At 32.4% G+C, this 22,841-nt stretch overlaps 1 protein-coding gene across 1 annotated transcript; it reads left to right on the top strand.

The window, feature by feature from the left end:
• The first annotated feature begins 18,182 nt into the window (after positions 1-18,182).
• Positions 18,183-21,692, top strand: LOC147397039 (protein neprosin-like). Its single transcript, XM_086452438.1, has 7 exons — positions 18,183-18,723; positions 19,197-19,283; positions 19,378-19,617; positions 19,765-19,929; positions 20,035-20,088; positions 20,198-20,344; positions 21,002-21,692. The coding sequence occupies exons 1-7, from the start codon at positions 18,556-18,558 to the stop codon at positions 21,377-21,379; spliced, it is 1,239 nt and encodes a 412-aa protein (XP_086308564.1). The 5' UTR covers positions 18,183-18,555; the 3' UTR covers positions 21,380-21,692.
• Positions 21,693-22,841: the final 1,149 nt, after the last annotated feature.

Here is a 22,841-nt window from a genome sequence, read left to right as displayed (position 1 = left end):
AAAAAAAAATTTAATTTTGAAATTTAAAAATAAAAATGCTTTTAGGAGGGCTGTTTATGTTTTTTTAAATGCCATTATTTAATAACTGCAACCCTTATTTTGAATAATATATGATAAAATACGTTTCAGAAATTAAAAACAGCCATTATAAATAGCAAGCTCTGTCCCACAGTAAGTTATGTACTTAACCAAAGCGTGTGGAGAAAAAGGTTTTGGAGGAAAATAAAGGGATTTTGGTAAGATGTACAAGATCAAGATGAGGGTGTCAGTATAGTTTCGTGATAGATTCAGTGAATGTCCATCAAGTCAAGTCAACTTATGACTCGTTGGTCTACTTGGGATTAGTCAAGTAAATTTTTTTTTTTAATATATAAATAATATTGATTTTTCATGTTATGAAATTAAATATAATCATCTAACTCGGTCAAGTTCCTAAACCAACTTGGTTCAAATGAGTTTTACAGCTTAATTGACTCAAATTCGATTTTTCAAGTAGACTTGGCCAAGTTTTGTTTTCAAGAAAAATGAATACCATGGAAGAATGAATTCATCGGGTTAGATTTGCAAGTTGTAAAATTTAAAATTATATGATGTTTGAAGTAATTGTAAGAGAATAACACTAGGAGATGGAGTTGGAATCCATTTTCCCTCGCTAGGTATAAAATCACTTGATGTAACCGATGTGGAAAGGTTTGACTCATCTAAGTAAAGATAGGACAAGCCAAGCTAAACTCAACTCGGTCAGTGGGACCAATGTGATTTCCAAAACAAAATCATGTTATAATTATAAATTAAAAACCATGGGTCGAGTCGACCAGTTTGTGTAAGGGTAAATTACACTTTACCCCCCTTTAATTCAGTGTAATTTCATTTTAACCTCCTAATATTTTGATAATTGCACTTACGTCTCTTATAATTATCTAAGGGGTAAACTTACCCCTTCCATCGTATTGCCGTCAACCAAACTATTAGATTTCTTCTATAAAGATTATTTTGCCCTTTTGAAAATATAATTTCTTTTTATAAATAAAAATATGCCTGTGAAAAAATATGTTTAAACGGGGTATTTTATTTTTTGTTTTAAATTTTATATTTTAAATTAAAAGATAAAAACAAAAGGATAAAATAGTAAAATAATATTAGAATTTTAATCCCGTTAGTGAAAATGGAGGTAAGTGTAATTATCAAAACATTAGAGTGTCAAAATAGAATTATGTCAAACTATAGGGGATCAAAGTGTAATTTACCCTTTGTTTAATTCTGTCAACATCACAGGAACTACGTACTCTAAAAGTCTCAAACGTGGTGTCAGTGCAGGCTGCACCCACCAAACCTATATTTGGAGCTCATCCTGATCAAAGAATATTAATTATACTCTCGAGCTTCTACGATGATATATATATATACATGGGAAATGTTCAGCACCCTAAGTTTTACCACACACTTTAACAAACGTTTTGTCTTACATGGGTTAGAAGTTTTGGAATGGGCTGATTTTTGGTGAGGACGATCTCTATGATTAGAAGATCATCCTCCCCAAAAATCAGCCCATTCTGAAATGTTTAGCCCCATGTTTACACGTTGAAAAATCGTGGACCGTCCATTTTTTATAAGCCATTTTTGATGGGGTTAGAAGTTTTGGAATGAGCTGATTTTCGGTGATGATGATCTCCTCACCATAGAGATCATCCTCACTAAAAATCAGCCCATTCCAAAACTTCTAACCCATGTAAGACAAAAAATGTTTGTTAAAGTGTGTGGTAAAACTTATATATATATGGGAAATATTCGACACCAAATATTTTGACAAAACATTTTACAAAACATGGGTTAAAATTTTTGGAATTGGCTGATTTTTGGTGAGGATGATCTCATTTTACAAAACATGGGTTAAAAATTTTGGAATTGGCTGATTTTTGGTGAGGATGATCTCTACAGTGAGGAGATCATCAACACTAAAAATCAGCCCATTCCAAAACTTCTAAGCCCATCAAAAATGATTTACAAAAGATAGACGGTCCATGATTTTTCAACTTGTAAACATGGGGCTAGAAGTTTTGGAATGAGTTGATTTTTGATGAGGATGATCTCCTCACCGTAGAGATCATCCTCACAAAAAATCAGTCCATTCCAAAACTTCTAACTCATGTAAGACAAAAATGGTTGGCTAAAATATTGGCCAAAATGTTTGGTGCTGAACGGGACTCTATATATATATATATATATATATGGGAAATGTTCAGCACCCAAAGTTTTACCACACACTTTAACAAACGTTTTTTGTCCTACATGGGTTAGAAGTTTTGGAATGAGCTGATTTTTTGGTGAGGATGATCTCTATGATTAGAAGATCATCCTCCCCAAAAATCAGCCCATTCCGAAATGTTTAGCCCCATGTTTACACGTTGAAAAATCGTGGACCGTCCATTTTTTGTAAATCAATTTTGATGGGGTTAGAAGTTTTGGAATGAGCTGATTTTTGGTGAGGATGATCTCCTCACCATAGAGATCATCCTCACCAAAAATCAGCTCATTCCGAAACTTCTAACCCATGTAAGACAAAACGCGTTTGTTAAAGTGTGTGGTAAAACTAAGGGTGGCGAACGGGACCCTATATATATGGTGAGGAGATCATCCTCACCAAAAATCAGCTCATTCCAAAACTTCTAACCCCATCAAAATTGATTTACAAAAAATGGACGGTCCACGATTTTTCAACGTGTAAACATGGGGCTAAACATTTCGGAATGGGCTGATTTTTGGGGAGGATGATCTTCTAATCATAGAGATCATCCTCACCAAAAAATCAGCTCATTCCAAAACTTCTAACCCATGTAGGACAAAAAACGTTTGTTAAAGTGTGTGGTAAAACTTTGGGTGCTGAACATTTCCCATATATATATATATATATATATATATATATATATATATATATGGGGGGCGTTCAAGGGCCAACTTTTTAGCAAACTTTTTGGCAAAACATTTTTCAAAACATAGGTTAGAGGTTTTGGAATGGGCTGATTTTTGGTGAGGATGATCTCTACGGTGAGGAGATCATCATCACCAAAAATCAGCTCATTTCAAAACTTCTAACCCCATCAAAAACAGTTTATAAAAAATGGACGGTCCACGATTTTTCAACTTGTAAACATGGGTTAGAAGTTTTGGAATGGGCTGATTTTTGGTGAGGATGATCTCCTCACCATAGAGATCATCCTCACCAAAAATCAGCCCATTCCAAAACCTCTAACCTATGTTTTGAAAAATGTTTTGCCAAAAAGTTTGCTAAAAAGTTGGCCCTTAGAACGCCACCCTATATATATATATATATATATATATATTTTGCTTGGTGGGTTAGTGGTTATAATAAGAAGGGGTCATATTTTATAGGATCATATACTACAAAATAATGTATATGAAATAAAAAAATTACTTAAAAGACCCTCATAGAGAGATTTCTTACTAAATAGTTCCTAAGTTTTTAATAATTGCTTGGCAGAATATTTAGTAAATTTTTTCTTTCTAAATGGTCCCTGGATAGTGGATCTCATCTCCCACATTTTTCTTGATTGAATGTCCAAGTCGTTAGAACTCATTGTTTTCATCTAACAATTGAATTTTTGACATCTCAATCGAGTTTTGAAGACTTTATTCCATCAAAGAAGATTTAAGAAAGAAGAAGAAGTCATTTTCAATAATTTTTTCAAATATTTTAAAGATATATGTAAAATAAAATAAAGGGAAGGGGGGTCACTTTTATTTCTTAATTTTTGAATGAAAATCGATCAATAATGATTCTTTTGGGTTGAAATCATTTAAACAAGTCGTTATCTCAAGTTTTTAGTCAATCTTTCCATGTATTTTTGTCGAAAAAACTTAAAAATAAAAAATGGGTTGAATTTACCAGTGTCGAGTTCACCATTTTTTATTTTAGAAAATAGTGAACTTAACAATAATTAAAAAAGCATCAAATTCAACCGTAAATAAAAAATGGTGAACTCAACAGTAAATAATGGAGAGTTCAACAATAAAAAATGTAAACTCAACACTAAATAAAAAAACATCGAGTTCGACAGTAAAATTTATGAACTCGATAATACAATAGACCATTAAGAAAGAAAATGTTTACTAAATGTCCTATCAAGTTAATACACGAAATTTAGGGACTATTTAAAAAGAAAAAAAAACCTTCCACAGGAGGTTTTTTAAGTAATTTTCCCTGAAAAAACAAATTAGAAGAGAAAATGCTAATATCCCAGATTTTGTTAGGATGTTAGCATTCTTTACAAATATTTATCCAAAATGTCTTTTCAAGAGTATTTTTGATGCCTTTTAATTCAAATGATAATATTTAAAAAAAAACTTTATTGTCATTACACAATGTTAATTTTGTAAATAATATGTTTGTGACTTTGTCATATTTACAGAGCTTCACATTACTTCACCCCCCTCCCATCAAGGAAAAAGAACCTATTGTCAATTACTTTTGAAAAAGTACCTATTGTCAATTACTTTTGAATGAGTTCAATAAGAACACATCAAACGAATCCATTAGGGTTTTTTTCTTCCTGAAAGTGGGGTGCGTTTTGATAATTTACAGGTAAAAAGAAATTATCTCACTCATATTCACGTATCTCAAGAATGATCACCCTCTTGTTAGTGGGAGAAATTTTTAGATTAAAACCTTTCGATGATTAAGTTAATATGAAATCTATAAATACTTAATTAGAGTACGAGTCAAAAGTCATTTATTTGTGTGTTTTTGTTATTTATAAATTTCAAGAATCCTTCTCTTATTGGCAACTTCTTTCTTGGAAATCTTGTTTGTCTTTCAGAATCCGACTTGGACTAAGATCTTTTTATCTCCATCTAATCGATTCCGTGTTGAATTAAAATTCTTCCTAATGACACTAGAACATCTTTTGTTGACATTCATTATAATTTTCTTGATATTTTCGTAAATTTTCTTTAACAAGTTAATCACTCGACCTCGTTTAGTCGAGTGATTTGGATCCTGTCACGCGGCACTTTAGTTGAATTTTTTTAAGGATTCAACTGAATTGACACATGGATGTCTTGACTAAATCACTCACCCGTCGAGTGGTCTTATTAAAGTTACCGACTTCAACTCAACTTTACCTTATTTTTAGTAGCCACATGGAGACTTCTTATTGGTCCACGTCATCAAATATAATTACACCCCATATATTACAACAAAATCCTTAGACAAAACAAAAGTACATTTGTAGCGACATTATCTGTTAGTTAGTGCTCCCCCACACTAAAATTTGTGAGCAAATACTCCTTTTAAATTAAAACTATAAATTTAGAAATAACTTAGAGGGCTCTCTATCAAATGAAACACAGAGATGGAAATATAGTCCCCAGACATTTCAAATGAAATGGATTTTCATGAATCATTTACAGATTTTTACAAATTTTAATTTCACATAAAATGCATATATAATATAAGAAAATGGGCGATTTAAAATCAAATAACAACCAAAAATAAATTAATTTTGGCATGGACCAATAACTAACTCTTTTTTATATTTCCCAAGTGCAATTAAATAAGAGAGCTGCTATTGACACCCTAAATTTTACTTATTACACCCTAATTAAATATTAAAACACTTTCTTCAAACATTAGAAAGGTTAGGCTCAAATTATAATCTCAGCATTATAAAACATTAAAGCACTCGTTCAAAAAATTTCAATAGTTATTTAAAATTATGATTAGGTTCGTATAAAATATTAAACTTAAAAAATAGAAATCTAACAAAAAAATGCGCATAGGAGGGGGGGGGTGATTTTTCCCAATACATGCGTGACTTATGTCCAATTCTGGTATTAGTACACTATTTGTTCATTTTAATTCCCAAAACATGCATTTTGAGTGAATTTGTCATTTTTATAATCAATGAATTTGATGGTATATTTATTAAATTGTAAATATTAAAAGTGATGAACTCACGAGTTTTGTAGGTGATAAAAACACCGAATGCATGCTTTGAGAATTAAAACAAACAGTGTACCAAACTTGAAATGTCTTCATATTCAACGCACGAAATGGAGATTCACAAATAAAAAATGAGAGAACTTCTATTAGCACCTCAACTTTTACTTATTCTCTGCGGTTCGTTTATTTTTAATTGGGATGAAATAAGTAAAAGTTGAGGTGTCAATATCTTCTCTCTTAAATATTGGGATTTATTTTTCTAAAGAAATCATTTTTCCATGAGAACGGTTTCTCTACAATCATTGAACCCTAGTTCAATTTCAAATGCAGTTGAATTTTGAAGTACAAATTCAGCTTAAATGCTCTTACAAGATTGAAATATATATAATCTGCTTAAAAGGCTTTATAATATAACCTTTAAACAAAAAAACAAAAAAAAAAAAAAGTCAAGAATTGTGCTTTGTAGCTTCAAAAGGTTGGAAAGTCAACAAAATGCCAACCTAAACTATGTCTATATACATGAACACATCAATCAAGTGGATAGTTGAATCTTGGAAAATTGCAATGAGTCGTCACACGTAAAAGAACTCACATGAATATCAACCTCATCGATAACAACAAAAATCAAAATCAAAATCAAAATCAGAATGTATGCCTGTGAGGCAATAGGGATTAAAGGGTGTGTCCACAAGCTCTTAATTAACAATTCCAAAATACTTTTGTACACATTTTCAAACCCTAATTCCCTAAAGTATAGTAACAAAAAAAATAAAAATGTGTTTTTTTTTTTCTTCTTATAAAAAATAATCTCATTTTAAACGCGTTATGTAACTCTAATTCTACCTGTAACTATTAAGTCAAAAATTGGTTGATTTTTTTTTTTTTTTTTTCTTATAATTCAATAGTCATCCAATGTTTGTATTGGACGTTATCAACCTCCACACCTTGGATTTGTAAAAAATAATTTTAAAAAGTATTTGTTATTTGGTCTTTTAACACATAAAACAAGTTTGTGCAATGGTGTTTCTTTAAATTTCAAAAAAAAAAAAAAAAAGCGCAAAAATAACTTGTACATACGTAGAGATTAGTGTCAAATCATTTAAATCAGTTTGAGAGGATTGGATTCTTTCAAGTTGTATTTAATTGGTCGATTCAAATTAAGCCAACTCGACATGTATTGATCCGATCTTAAAATCCAATTCTTAAATTCATAATTCCAACTAATGACTAATTCAATATTTAAAAAGTCTGCCAAGATTATGGAGATGTAATATTAAGATGAATAATGATACCAAACTGGTTCTCAACCATAATTAAATTTTAATTGATCTGTACTTATCATTCAAATTAATCATAGTAGAAGAGATAATATTCTGATACCCCAATCTTTCATTATGCTCTGGTACCCCAATAATGACAATCTCATTCATATTTATGGTGATGCGCAGTTTTGTATCCCAAGGAAAACAACTATGGTTCTAGTACATGCCACATCAGGAGAGTCTCATGTCTAGGGGGGGTGTTAGAAAATCGTGACTCGTTTATTTAACAAGAGTCGTGATTTTCTAGCTATCCTCTGACAAACTCCCCCCAAACTCTCCTGGCGTGACAATACATAGAATAATAGATTTTTTTTCCCTCAAGATACACAACTACACATCCCCATAAATGTGTGCAATTGTGTATCTCGAGAAAAAAATCTATGGTTCAATGCACAATCACGTCAGGAGAATTTATCAGGAGGAGTCATTTTATCATTATTCATTTAACAAAGAACAAATTAAAAATAAAATAAAATAAAAGGTGACGCTCTTTTGGCTAGTGATGAACAATTTTTAGAAATCCACACATCTTTGGGTGGATGGAATAACTGATTTAAAATAGATTGTGGTGGAAGATTTGGATAGGCACAATCATGGCTAAAGGGAGGAAAAAGTTCCACTCATATCTTTTCAATAAATTAATGGCTCATCTAGACAAACCCCTCCAACCTTATACTTTCGAATGGATGATTTTTGTCCTTAACCTCGGTCTTCTCTCATAGATCGATGGAAAATTATCTTAATGCACTTGTCTTCAAGTTTTGTAATTTAAAATATTTGATTTTTCTTTCCAAAATCAGTCAACTTCAAGCTCTTCAATCTCTATGGTAAATTTTTATTTTTTATTTTTTATCTATTGAACTTCATCTTCAATCCCTTATTTCAACCTCACATTGATGTCTTGTAAAAAACACTTAATTTTTCAATCCAAAATTCCATCATCTTCTACTTCAAAATTCCTATCTCATTCTTGAGGGTTTAAAGGTTGAAGTAGATAGATCTTAAGGTTGAATAAGATGGTAAATTTATTTTTGAAGATTAAATTATATAGAATCTTAAAGTTGAAGAGTAAGGTAATTTTTTTTTTTTATATCCAAGAATTTAAAGACGACTGATTTTGGAAAGAAAAATCAAGAGTTTTGATTTTTCAACTTCCAAATTGAAGTTGAGGGTATTTAAGTCAATTTTTATTAGTCTATAAGAGAAGACCAAAGTCAAGGTACATGTCATCAGTTTGAAAAGACAAGGGTATCTCAAATATTCAACAAATAGTGGAGGTGTCTGCCTAAATAACCCTAAAATATTAATTTCCATCCCCTAAGGTATAGAGTGATCACTTTTTTCATAAGTAATTAAATAAAATATTTTACAGGACTTTTTTTTGTTAACTTTTACTTGTGGTGGGGTGACTTGTATAGTTGGACTTCTCTATATATATATATATTGAGAAAAGTCTAAAAATCTTTGTAGCATACATGTCTGACTCAAACCATGTGAAGTGGAGGAACAATGTCAATCTTATAACACTGTTCAAGTGGACCACCAAAACTCACATGAGAATTGGACCACTTGATGAAGATTAATTACTCATAGTTATCGAAAGAGCCAGAAAAAGATTTTATGTTGGGACCGGGAGAATCGTTAAAAATTGTAAATTAAACTATTTTATGACCGAAAATAAGACGAATAACTAGTTTTTAGAACAAAAGCGGCATATTGGGTAGAAGATTCGTGCTACAACAAGATGCCCTAGGCGGTCGAAGACACTACCATTGGATCATATTCTTATAAGAAAAATAATTATGATTCCATTTTTATTCCCTTTCTAGAGAGAATGGGTACCTTTCGTCTAGTCTCTGGAGCATTGGAACACAACCCATGTTGCCTTTCCAATCACAAGAACAAGGCCCCCCCACCTTGGTTTGGCTCTTTGTAGACACCAATAAAGTGATATTTGATCCACTAGCTAGGGTTTTCTTTTGTTCAATTATGACTCTTGCCAACCTCCATAATGCATATAAAATGTACTATTTGTAACTAATTTTGTTTGGAACTCAAGATATGTCCAAGGGTAAGGCAATTTAACCATGACTTTGGTGGATTAGAAGCCTTATTAGGGGGGGAAAAAAACAACCACTATTGCCACATGTTTCATTTGGCACGATTAGGATACAGACATATAAGAGTGTAGAGTAGTGTTGGAGTGACCTCAAGATTGGACCTCATATTGCACATCTTGATGTGAAAGTGAATAGGAATCATAGATGCTTTTTCACTCATATCTCAGGGAAAGCATCTATGGTTCTCATACATTTTCATGTCAGGGTGTGCCATGTGAGATTCGATCTTGAGGTGATTTCGGCATCATTCAAGTATGTATAAGTCCAAATTTAAAATCACGCGTGTGAAGGTTGAGTGAGATCATGACCCAATGGGAGCTAAAACCGCAGTAGAAACGGGGGTGAGAATGTCCCTTTTGATTGAGAATGTATGATTGATAGAAAATTTTGAAAAGCAGAGAAAGGGAAAAAGGAGACATTTATGGAGGAGGTGGTGATATCTTTTAGAATTGGAGAAAATTGAGCTTCTTTTTTAGAAAGAATTGATGACCAAAAGCACTAAAGCATAGATAATGTTCCATGGCCAAAAGCACCATAGTGGATCATAATTCTTAAAACAATTGAATTTCCCAATGGTTATGAGACATTTTAAAGTTCATAGAAAGCACAAAAGACCTTATTATGTCTGTATTTTGATTTTCATATTAAACATAGTATTGTAAGTATGATATTATTCCATAGTCCAAGCAATGTATAAGATATACATGTAAGGAAATAGAATTGTGGGGTTGGGGGGAGGGTAAAAATCCTTCGATACCTTGAGATATATGTCGGAGCAAGGTTTAAAAGGAATGTTCCGATCAATGAAAAAAAATGATATTGTATCGAGATACATTATGATATATACATTTTTAAAACATTCAATGCTTCAGGATCAAGAAAATGCCAACTTAGCAAATTGGTAAGAAGTGTGGAAAGTGTTCCCACGTCTTAGGTTCGACTCCTTTAGAACCCAACTTCACGATTACCTTTAAAAAAACATTTCGGGGTTAATATTTAATATTGGTCTTAACTGGTACCGATACACATCAGCTAATATATTCTGATATTTTGAACCATAGGTAGAAGAAATGAGGTCCTTTTGATATTTTTATCTGGACACTCTCTTAATTTCGACAAGATTGCAGATTTCATTCAAATTCATGTCAATTTTTAAAGAAAATTGCATACTTTTACTTTTATTATTTAAAAAAAAAAAAAACTTTATTGAATGTTGTGGCTAGTTATCACATTTCCTTGTCATGTCATAAGGTCACAATGGACACTATCTAATAATGGCCTCCTTTTGATCATGTCATGAGGTATCTCCGTCAATCACACCTCTATAAAGGGGAGGGGAAGAGCGGACTTGATTGTTAGGAAATTGCGTGGTTATCGACAACTTTGACAATTACTACGATATTTGAGATGTCCTTTCACATAATTAAGATTGAACCATCATTTGAGATTTAGCCTATCTATCGATCGTTGGAAAGAGTCTTGTAAAATGTAGATTATATATCTTTTTACCCTTACAAAAATGATGGAAAAAAATATATATATGTGTTCATGGAATAAATGTACCACCCAATGCTGAATTTGAACCCACAACCTCCAACAAAAGATGAGTGCAACTTTTTGCCTACCTTTGGCACGTGTGCCTATATCATTTTTATTTGACAACATGCCTCCTTTAATTGTGTTTCCTTGATTCACCCTTTGATAGAGAATAAGATGCACCGTATTATGATACATGAGATACATTGAATCGTTATTAATGTATCTAAGCACTAAAGGAAGGTTGTGATGAAGAAAAATATATTTAGTGGTATCAATTAGGACTTTATATTCTAAGAATTATAAATAATTAGTATTTTTATATTATGATACTTTCTATATCTTGATTGGAACATACTTCTATTATGAATTTCCCACTCTACTAGTAAGAAGCATTTTAATGCAAGTAGAGTACTCAAAATTGGTGAAAGAAAAATTAGAGATGAAGTGGATTGAAAAAATAAGAACATAATAAAATATAAGTTGGAGCAAGGTATCAAATTCTCCATATGAGAATTTGAATGAGAAAAAAAAAAACTCAAATTTATATAAAAACCCCAAGTCGGTCATCATCTTCAAAACCTTAACCTAAATATCTTGGGATTGGATATACAAATCTTGTTCATTCATTCCACTTTGTTCTAAGTTAATCTATTGTTACAAAATTCTAGTTCATAGCTATTATTACTTAGGGCTTAAAATGAGTTGGATGCAATTCGGATATGAGTATGTCCATATCCATATCCGATTTTTTTATTCGGGTTCATATCTGAATTTTGAATCTAACAACGGATTTGAATAGTTAAAATCATATCCGAATCATTTTACTTTGATCAAATCCATATCCGGATCCGATCAAATTAATTGATTCGGGTCAGTTGGATCCAGTAATGTCAAATTAGTCAATATTATTTAAAATAAAATTATTAAAATGTGATCAAAAAATGATTTGAACTCAAGACATCTCCATTTTGAAAAGAGATCTTCACTACTACACCCAACTATTGTTGGTTAATAAAATGTAATTTGAAATATATAAAAATACAATTTATAAGATAATATATCATTTGGATCTTGACGGATATAAGAATGGATCCGTATCTAACTCGGATCAAGGGAGATCAACCTATATCCAAATTATATTTTAATTCGAATATACTTGATGAAATCAAACCCACTAAATTCAGATTCGATGTACTTGGATTTCGGATAAAATCCATCTCATTTTAAGTCATATTATTATTATCTTCATTCATATTATTTTGAATATTTCTTTCATTCTTTTGAGACAATTAAATTAAAATATTTCTTTTAACTGAGACCACTCTTTGTTGAGCATGTCCAAATCATGTCAATCGACGTTCCTAATTTGGGAACGTCGAGTTAATGATCTACATCAATTACGATCTCATCTACCACAAATCGACAGATTCCAATCTCTTACATAAACGACAAGTGGACCATCATCTTCTATTCTTTTTAATAACTGGACTATGGGTCCCAAGTCTAGTGTCTTGACTCATGATATGGTGCAAGTCTTATATAAACAAGTTGTTTGTATGCTCAAAGACAAAATTTCTATAAATGGTTGGGACCAATCAGCTTATGCTCCAGAGATTCCCTCACATGTGCTCTGACAGAATATTACCCATTTTTAAATCAAACGGTAAAATTTTCAGTTTCTACTCATCGGGTTCTTTATCCATGGTCGCTGTTATTCTATATTTAACCACTGTTCCGTGTTTAAGCTAACGGCGTTAACTAACGGTTGGTTTAACAAACGGTGGCCGTTAAGATTCTACTCCACTTTGGTATCCACGACGAGCTAAGTTTAGCTGACGACTTGGCTTGTATTTGGGGAAGAGAGAGGACATGCGTGCCCTTCCTTAATTTCCTATGAAATGACGAAAAGGCCCTTCAATATAGTTAAATGGATTAATTATTAGTGGAAGGTGGCATAGGCAAACGCACGTCTCAAAAGGGCTCATCTGTCATTTAAACTTTAATTAAAGATTTTCTTAATATTACATAGAAAAAAAAAAAAGGATACTTATGTAATTTTGAAAACTAATCAATGATAATAGGTTATTCCATGATTTTCTAAATTTTTTACTAAAATAACCAATAAATTTAGGATTTTTTTAACATGTTTCCTAAGGGCACACATTAAAGTGTAATAACTACACTTTGAAAATTGAATTTTTATCAAAAATTCTATCAATTTTTTATATCAAAATACCCTCATATTCCAATTTCAAAGTTTATTTATTGCACTTTAACGTGTGCCCTTAAATTTAAATGTAAGGGTGTGGGCATATGTGAGATCCAAAATTTGTTGTCAACCACTTGTACCCTGACGCCTTCTCACATTATAATAGTAAAGATAAAATTGAAATTTCTTATATTGTTAATTTTATTTATATAATAAATAAACGTCAAATTCAAAACATAACTCAGAGTTGAATCTGTGAACTGGTTCGATCGAGTTTTAGTAAGGTCACCCCAAAATTCAATTGAATCAAGTGGACTCTACTGAGATTTGAGTTAACTCTTTGACTTTTCAAACATGCCAAAAGAAAATTGACCCTAAAAAAAATGAATAACTCGGATGTTTAGAGTCGATTCAACTCTATAATTCATGAGTCAATTTAGATTGGTCAACTAAATATAAATAATTTTTTTTTTAAATATATCCTTTAAATTGTTATTTTTATATTTATTAATTTTTTAAAAAATATATTAAATGTTACAGATAACTTGATCGAGTTCATAATCTGACAATGATTATATGAATAGACTATAATTATTCAAAATAATTTTCAGAAAAGAGTCACCTCGAAATCCAATCATGTCCGCTTGACATGTTACACACATTGACTTGAGCATTGTTTTTTTATACAAAATTTTTTCCACGAGTAAGATAGTCTACATGTCACATATATGGTTTGTCAGTCTCGAATTGATTTTTGAAAAAGATGGTCTTCCTATCCTAGAAATCTATCATCATCATCAAAGTCTTATTCAAAAAATTTGGTATCGATGGATTAACGAAAATATTCTTCTACTTTATTATCTAATATTCCATTATTACGACCATGTTCATATATGTTCTCTTATTGTAGGAATTAAATTCTAAAATTTGACTCTGAAAAAACGTAATATATATCAAAGAAATAAAAATTCAATTTTAATAAAAATAAAATAAAATAAAAGCTAGGGATGGGATAAGAGGAAAGAGATCATCTCCATGAAACAACCCGCAATTCATATTCAGGTAGGCCCCATTAAATAATGCAAAACTTTTACCCATTTAATTATTTAATTGGTATTATTTTACGTGTGTGTGTGCGTGTGAGTTTAAAGACAGAGGTTTATGGGAAGAATCTTTGTCTAAAATATATTAAAACATACATCAGTGTGGATTACACGCTACGCTATACCAGGGAGAGAATCTAATTATAAATCAGTATCAAAGTTTGATGCGGACAACCACTAGGATGCAAATTGCAAGCTCTTCCGCCAATGGTGGGCTCACCAATATACTAGAGTCACGATTAGCCTCACTAAGGATCCTTTGGGCTTAACTTGTGAAATCCAAAAACATGATCCATTGCTTGTGGATCGTAGAGGATAAAATTCTATGAATTTTATATATATAAGGAACGGTTCAACATTCCTAAAGTTTTCCAAACATTTTTCAAAACATGGGTTAAAAGTTTTGAAATGAATTGAATTTTTGTGAGGATGATCTCTATGATAAGGAGATCATCTTCACCAAAAATCAAAACTTCTAACCTCATCAAAAGTGATTTATAAAAATTGGACAGTCCATGATTCTTCAATTTGTAAATTAGGGTTAGAAATTTTAAAATGAGCTGATTTTTGGAGAGGATGATCTCTTTACTGTAGAGATCATCCTCACAAAAAATCAGCTCATTCCAAAACTTCTAACCCATGTTTTGAAAAATATTTGACACAATGTTTAACAAACTTTAGGATCATTATATATATAATGATCAATCAACATGGCCAAATATACGTGGCTTGTACACAATTGACGTGACAAGGGGCAAAAATTCGTCTATCTTTTTCGTATTTATCTCGAAGAAAGATCTATGATTATGTGCCCTTGTCATGTCAGTCATGTATGTTTTGCCACAATCGATTTATCATGGGTCTTTCATTTTTTAAGTTTAAGAGTTATGTGAAAGTTCGAAAGCCGTCAATTTTCAAAACCTCTATGTCAAGTTAAATAAAAAATTATTTTTTAAATTATTATTATTATTATTATTTATCTAAGTTTTTTGAAGCAACTTAGAGAGATGTGATATTGGATTGCTGAGGTGGTACTCCATTTGAGCAAAATGACCTTTACTAAGACTCAAATATTTAGCAAGTTAAATGGCACTTTTGTGGTGTTTTGACATCAAACTTTTGAGTCAGGTATAGGTATCAAAAGAAATCCAATACTCTTGGGAGGAATTTATTTTACTATATGTGGTTGATGGGCCATTTTCCTTGGATTCCCTGACCCTCAAAAGTATGTTGTTCAGACTTGAGACTGACCATAAATGCCATATTTCCTCAATATTAAAAGAATAAAAATCAGAAAAAAGGTCCCTACATAAGCATGAATCAAGTGGTGAACAAGCTTTTGTACGTTTAAGATCTTTCGCAATGGTGGGACTATGGGTGTAGGTACATGTGCATTTGTATGGGAACAAAACTTCTGAGGCTACCATAATTTCAATTTCAAATTTTAAAATGTAGAAATAAAATTACCTTTTTTTAAAACTCGACTGATCTGAGTCAACTCAAACGAGTTGGATTATATTGGGAATGACTCAATGAGTATGTCCTCTCAACGATTTTGGGTATTTTATATATTTTTGTGATTAATATTGCGACTCCAAAGGTAGTGAGTGATGTTGATTGAAATGTTGGATCACGTTACATTTCCATGATCAAGTTAATATCAAGTTTTTGAGATTCAATAAAGTATAATAGTGATTCAGTTAAGATTAACCATCTTGTCTTCTCTTTTTCTATTTGTAAAACTTTCTAATTTTAATTTCTGATTACAGTTCCTAACCTATATCACGTTTGGAGATGTCAACAAGTAACAATCTCTAAATTTTATGTAGAAAAATGATAAATTGACGTCGTTTTTGGCCAACCCCCTATGACGTGTTGGTTCACAACCAAAAAAACATTTGACATGTGGCGCAATGACATCAGCGATAGAGAGAGCTACCCACATATTTATTTTTTTAGATTTTAAATCTTAAAAAGGGTCGTTGGGCCCATATTGATTATCACATTAACAATCTAACATCACGACCTTTTAGATTTCATGAAAATATTCATATTCAAAAAAAGAAATTAAAAAAAATATATTATTTTTCAAGTTTGATCTAAGGTGTTGAAAATGGACGACCACTGTGCACCCCAAATTAAAAAAAAAAAAAAAAAGAATTCAACGGTGAAAGATAACTATTTATTTATTTTTTTTTTTAAGTTCACATAATTTTGTCATCTACAACTCCATTGCATCAGATCATATTTTTGAATGTCACATGATTATCAAATAAGAAAGTCTGTTTTTTTTTTTTTTACTATGGACAAGAGAGAGAAAAGGGCGTTGGTAAAAAACAACGTGCATTTAGCATCACTCTTTTGTGTACTTCCCAGTCCATTCCAAATGGAGGTCACATTTTTTTTAGATAATCGGATATCCTTGTAAACAGCGGACCAAGTCTATATTTGGACTTTGCTCAATCCATAGACCATGGTCTTGTATAAGGACTACTCTTGAGGCACGTGCAACACCAACACAACACATGCACCAAGTAAGTGAGGGTGCGTCCTTGCAAATGTCACTCGAGGAATTAATGCTCATACTAAGGTATCGAACTCACGATTAACCACTTATCTGTTCAAAATTATCATTGAACTAATCACTTGGGGTTAGACCGTATAATAGTTGTCACAATCAATCAAATAAGTTTATTCAGTGTCAGCTCACATAAATATTTGGGAGGTATACTGTAATCATTCAACATATAAAACTTGATTTGCTTGATTGATACTTTATCTTTGACTTACACTTGAAATCTCATTTATACTTATGCTTATAGTTGATCAATGTTTTACCACAATCAATACTGAACATCCGGGTTGAGTCGAAATGATTGAGTCAAATTGGGTTTGGTGTGCAGGGAACTAATAAATGGGGGTGCAACTTGGTTCGGGTTGGTTCAGTTTAGAGCAAAATCATAATCGAACCTACCAAGATCGGTTCTATTATATGAGAATCAGAATCGAACCGATTTGATCTAGAATCAAACCAACCCAAATCAACCTTAATTCGGTTCGGTTCCATGGGTTGAAAAAAAATTTACACAAATTTATCAATAAAATGATGGAAACAAATACCTTCTTTAGCGACTGTAGATGGGAAGAACAAATTTTGATCAGAAATCACCATTATCGTTACTATTATTATTACCACCACCACCACCATTCCAATCATCGCCATTGCCATTAAAGCCTCCATTACTAGTGGAGAAGATCAGAGGAAGGAGAGAAGAAGAAGGATGGAAGATGAGACCAGTTGCAGTGGAGAATGTTCGGATGACCATCTTCATCGTTACCTATCCCCTATCCAATGTGATTAAAAGAGAGAAAGAGAGATGGAGATATAACCCGTTGACCGTCAGAATTGAGAGGTTGCCCGCAATTGCTAGTCACTAGCCACATGCTCGCAGTTGCAAGGAAGAGAGAGAGATAGACTTTGATCTTCAGAGTTGAGAGGTAGCCCGTAATCTCAGATGCAAGAGACTTTAAAGAGAGTAGAATTAGGGTTTTAAAAAAGAAAAGAAAAAAAATTATATTTTATTTAAAAATAATTATTAGTTCAATTTTCAATTTGGTTCGATTTTTTTATCAAGTCTGAATCGAGAATCGATCCAAACCCATCAGTTTTTTATTTTTTTAATTCGAAATTAAATTGTACCTAGTCTAAACCAAACCAAATCAATCTAAAATACATGATTTGGTTTGATTATCGATTTGAACCGAATTAACTTTCCACCCCTACTTAATAAATCATTCCAAAATCCGGTACCTAAAAAGTGACGAACGAGGGACTCACGTGCAAATAGGGGTAATTACGTAATACTCTGCATCTTCTTCGATTTTGAATGGGAGAAAAAAAGGGCAAAAGAGTAAAAGAAGATGAAGGAAGTCTGAGAGTCGAATGCAGACTTCAACAGCTCTTAAAAAACGACAAACAGACTTCTGTGTACGTCAATCGTCGCATTTCCCACACTTCTCATTTTCCACTTTTACCCATCTCTCGTGTGAAACAGTGAAATAGAGAGACTCAATACTGCGTCGGCGGTTTCACTGGATTTTTGTGTAACAAAAACCCTTCTTCAAAAATATCAAGAGAGAGAGAGAGAGGTGCGTACGATAAGCAGAGGAAGAGGGGGTACATTGAAGAAGTGGGTGCAAAGATCGGCTTTCCATGGTGGAGGAGTTTCTTAGGCTTTAATCTACAAACCAATTAAAGCCCAATCTCGTGTTTGCCTCGTAAGATATTGGGTTATTTTTAACCATGGCAGCGCAGGTTAGTAGAAGTGAGAGGGTTGTGGTGATGGTTGTGGTGTTTTTCTTTGCCTTGTTCCCGTTATCGTGCGCCGGTCGGATGGGTATTTCGCGGCAGAGACTCGAAGTTCAGAAGCACTTGAAGCGTTTGAACAAACCTGCTGTGAAGACCATCAAGGTTACTGTTCTTTCTCTCTCTCTCTCTCTTGATTTTTTAGGGCGTTTTTCATTTCTTTTTCTCGAGTGATTGAGAGTGATTTTTAATTTTAAAATTTTTTTTTTTCCGAAGAGTTGTTTGCATTATCAAATATGGGTTTGTTTGGATTTCTTTTTTATTGATTTTTTTTTTTTTTTTGAAGAAATGAAGCTTTCAATTTTTTTTTTCTAATTAAGGGTAATATTTCTCACTGGGTTCTCCTTTTTATCTAGAGAATTTTGTTTTTTCTATGTTTACTACTTCATTTTGATATTTCTTCATTATAAATTTACAAGTTCATTTTCTTTCTTTATTTTTTCTATGATCTAATTTTTTGCTCTTTTTATTTATTTTTTAATGTTTAAAAAGTAATTATTTCTTGTTATATTGGGGTAATGAGTAAGATATTTGTTTTCTTCTCTGTTTTTTTTTTTTTTTTCTGGAACTAAAAACAGAGCCCAGATGGGGATATAATCGACTGTGTTCATGTCTCTCATCAAGCAGCCTTTGATCACCCATTTCTCAAAAACCACACAATTCAGGTTTGTTTTCTTGTTTCAACCCCTCCTTTCTTCTTTTTTAGCTCTATTTTTCCTGATAATTGATGTTTTATTTTTCTTTTTCTGGGTATTTTAGATGAGACCCAGTTATCACCCCGAAGGGCTATATGGTGGGAACAAGATCTCTTCAAACTCTATTACTCAGCTGTGGCACTTAAATGGTAGATGTCCAGAAAACACCATACCAGTCAGAAGAACAAAGAGAGAAGATGTTCTAAGAGCAAGTTCAGTCAAAAGATATGGAAGGAAGAAGCACAGTACCATCCCTAAGCCAAGGTCTGCTGATCCAGACCTCATTAATGAAAGTGGTCATCAGGTAAAGCAAACCCCCCACTCCCCCCCAAGAAAAAAAGGAAAAAAAAAATCTTCTTTTTCATCTACTTTTCTTGCTTTTGTTCTCTCTCTCTTTTTTTTTTCTTAATTCATCTTTGTTTTTTTCTCCTCTCTTTTGGAGTGGATATAGCATGCAATAGCTTATGTGGAAGGAGACAAGTACTATGGAGCAAAAGCAACAATTAATGTTTGGGAACCCAAAATCCAACAGTCTAATGAGTTCAGTTTGTCACAACTCTGGATCTTGGGTGGTTCTTTTGGTCAAGATCTCAATAGCATTGAAGCTGGTTGGCAGGTATTACTATTTCCTTCAAATCTAACCAAAAAAAAAAAAAAACTTGAAAAAAATCTCAAAATTATGAAAAACCCATTTTTTATTTAAATTTTCCTCTTATTACAGGTGAGCCCAGATCTTTATGGAGATAACAACACAAGACTATTCACCTATTGGACTGTAAGTCAGTCTCCATGTTTTTTTTATTTGTGGTTCTCTTTCTACTATTATATCTCTGTCTGAATCAATCCTATAATGGGTTTAACTGTTTTAAAAAAATATTTTTCAGAGTGATGCATACCAAGCAACAGGTTGCTACAACCTTCTTTGCTCAGGATTCATTCAAATCAACAGTCAAATAGCAATGGGTGCAAGCATCTACCCTGTCTCTGGCTATCATGGTTCCCAATATGATATTAGTATACTTGTCTGGAAGGTAAAGAACCAAAGTACCATCTGCCACACATCTTACAAAGATAGTTTTTTTTTATATAAAAATAAATAAAAAATAGGACCTCACATGAACAGATATTTTAAAATAAAAATAAAAAATGCAGAGTTTCTCAACACTAGTTCATTTTTTCAGGAATCAAGACTAATTTGTACTATTATATTACTAATTGATTGGTTTATTTATTTAGAGAGCTGCTATTGGTACCCATCTTTACTTATTACACCCCAATTAAAATAAAGAAAATAAGTGAATGGTTGAGAATAAGTAAGAGTTGGGGTGTCAATAGCAGCTCTCTTGTTATTTATTTATCTTTCCTAGATTTTTTTTTTTTTTTTTTTTTTTTTGTGTTTAGGATTTTATATGAGCCTAATCATAATTGTAAACAACTACTAAAGTTATTTGAATGGGTGTCATAATGTTGAGAATTTAATTTCAGCCAAACCTTTTTTTTTTTTTGAAGAGTTTGTCTTAATCTTGAATTGTGGGGTGATAAATAATTAAGAAATTGGGGTGTTATAAGTAAAATTTGGGGTGCCAATGGTAGATCTCTTGTATATTCAGGATTAATTTGTATTATTTTATCACTTATTGTTTGATTATTTAATTGTGTAATTTTTTTTTTTTTTTTAAAAACTACAGGATCCAAAAGAGGGGCACTGGTGGATGCAATTTGGGAATGATTATGTGCTAGGGTACTGGCCTGCTTTCCTCTTCTCATACTTGGCTGATAGTGCTTCTATGATTGAGTGGGGAGGAGAGGTGGTGAACTCACAACCAGATGGAGAGCACACCTCAACTCAAATGGGTAGTGGCCATTTTCCTGAAGAAGGGTTTGGTAAGTCAAGTTACTTCAGAAATATTCAGGTTGTTGATGGGTCCAATAATCTAAGGGCACCTAAAGGTATTGGCACCTTCACTGAGCAATCCAACTGTTATGATGTTCAAAATGGCAATAATGGTGATTGGGGCAACTACTTTTACTATGGTGGTCCTGGTAAAAACGAAAATTGCCCATAGTAAAAAAGCCTAATTTCCTTTCTCTTTCCCTATGTAACATTCAATGTAGTCTAATGGTTCTCTCTCTCTCTCTCTCTCTCTACTTCTTTACACCCTTTTAAGGGTTAAAATAGTTTGTGTTTAGAAGTTTTGACTCTTTGTTTTCGACGGACTCTCTACATGAAAAGATTGGAGAGGAGGTCAAGTTTCTTAAGCCAAGTGAAACTGGCCCTTGTTATTGTTAGCCCCCCTTTATATGTGTATTTGTTTGTTTGCTCCCATCTTAGGAGTGGTTTGTTCAGCTATCAATTGATGAATGAGGGTTTTCAATGTAGTCTACTGGTTCTCTCTCTCTCTCTCCTTTATGCCCTTTTAAGGGGTAAAAAAATAGTTTGTCTATAGAAATTTTGATTCTTTGTTTTGACATACTCTCGGCATAAAAAGATGAATAATGATTCTCTGATGCCCCCATCACATCGTAGAACTGCAATCATTTGCCTTGGGATATGCATAATCAAAAATCTTTTTCTTGTGTATATCAGGGCAAATGAACTACCGGTATGTGATGGGAGTGTATGGGGCCAAGTCAAAGTGGCCTTTGTTATTGTTTAACCATCCTTTTATATTTGTTTGTTTTGTCCATCTTTTGGAGTGGTTTGTTCAGCTATCAATTGAAGAATGAATGAGGGTTGTATGTTGGGTGTGTGAGAGAGATTGATCCACATTCAAGTCAAATAAGGTTTGTGCCTCTAAATCATATAATGGAGGAAATTTTTTAAAGTATTTTACATGTATCGATTTGGGTTTTAGTGGGTGGTTGTTTAAATCTGGTGGACTAGCACTATTTGAAAAGATTAGGGAGGAAACCACCTAGAAATAAAGAAAGAAAGAAAAAAGAAGATTGATGAGGACCTTTGCACATGTGAGTGGATGATATTTCCTTTTGAATATGTGGGGTCTGTTTTAAGCTGCAAGTGTGCTGTCCACCAACCTTTAGAAACATTCAAACCCACCTAACTTTGGAGGCATTTAAGTTGGTCATGTGTTTGGCTCTAAATCTTGCTTCATTTATTTGTCTTTAAAAGTTAGCTTTTTTAACTATAAAGAAGGTTCAAAGTTGAATGTGATTGATTATATATGCACACTTACAATAACAGGAGATGTGGTTTTAGATAGAGTTAGATTCTCTCTCAATCTCATTGACACATTTGTTAAACTAAGATAGAAGGAACTTTGGGGCTGTTTGATTGACCATTAAAAGTAGGTAGAAAAATGATTTTCTTTGAAAAATGTGATTTTTAGGCATTTGATTACCTATCTTATCTAGAATTTAATTTTCCACCTTCGGTGATTTTTCGCCCTAAAAATGATTTGCCTGCCTCCTAATGCGATCCCCTTGCAATTATTCCCACCGACCAATCCTAATGTGAGAATATGCTAACATTTCTCAATTATCCCCATTTCCAATCATTTTTATCTGTAG

The sequence above is a fragment of the Akebia trifoliata genome, chromosome 8 (assembly GCF_017979445.1).
Source record: "Akebia trifoliata isolate Shusen 1 chromosome 8, ASM1797944v1, whole genome shotgun sequence".
NCBI classification, from domain to species: Eukaryota; Viridiplantae; Streptophyta; class Magnoliopsida; order Ranunculales; family Lardizabalaceae; genus Akebia; species Akebia trifoliata.
The sequence above is the reverse complement of the archived record's forward strand: the minus strand, read 5'-3'. Positions and strand labels throughout refer to the sequence as shown.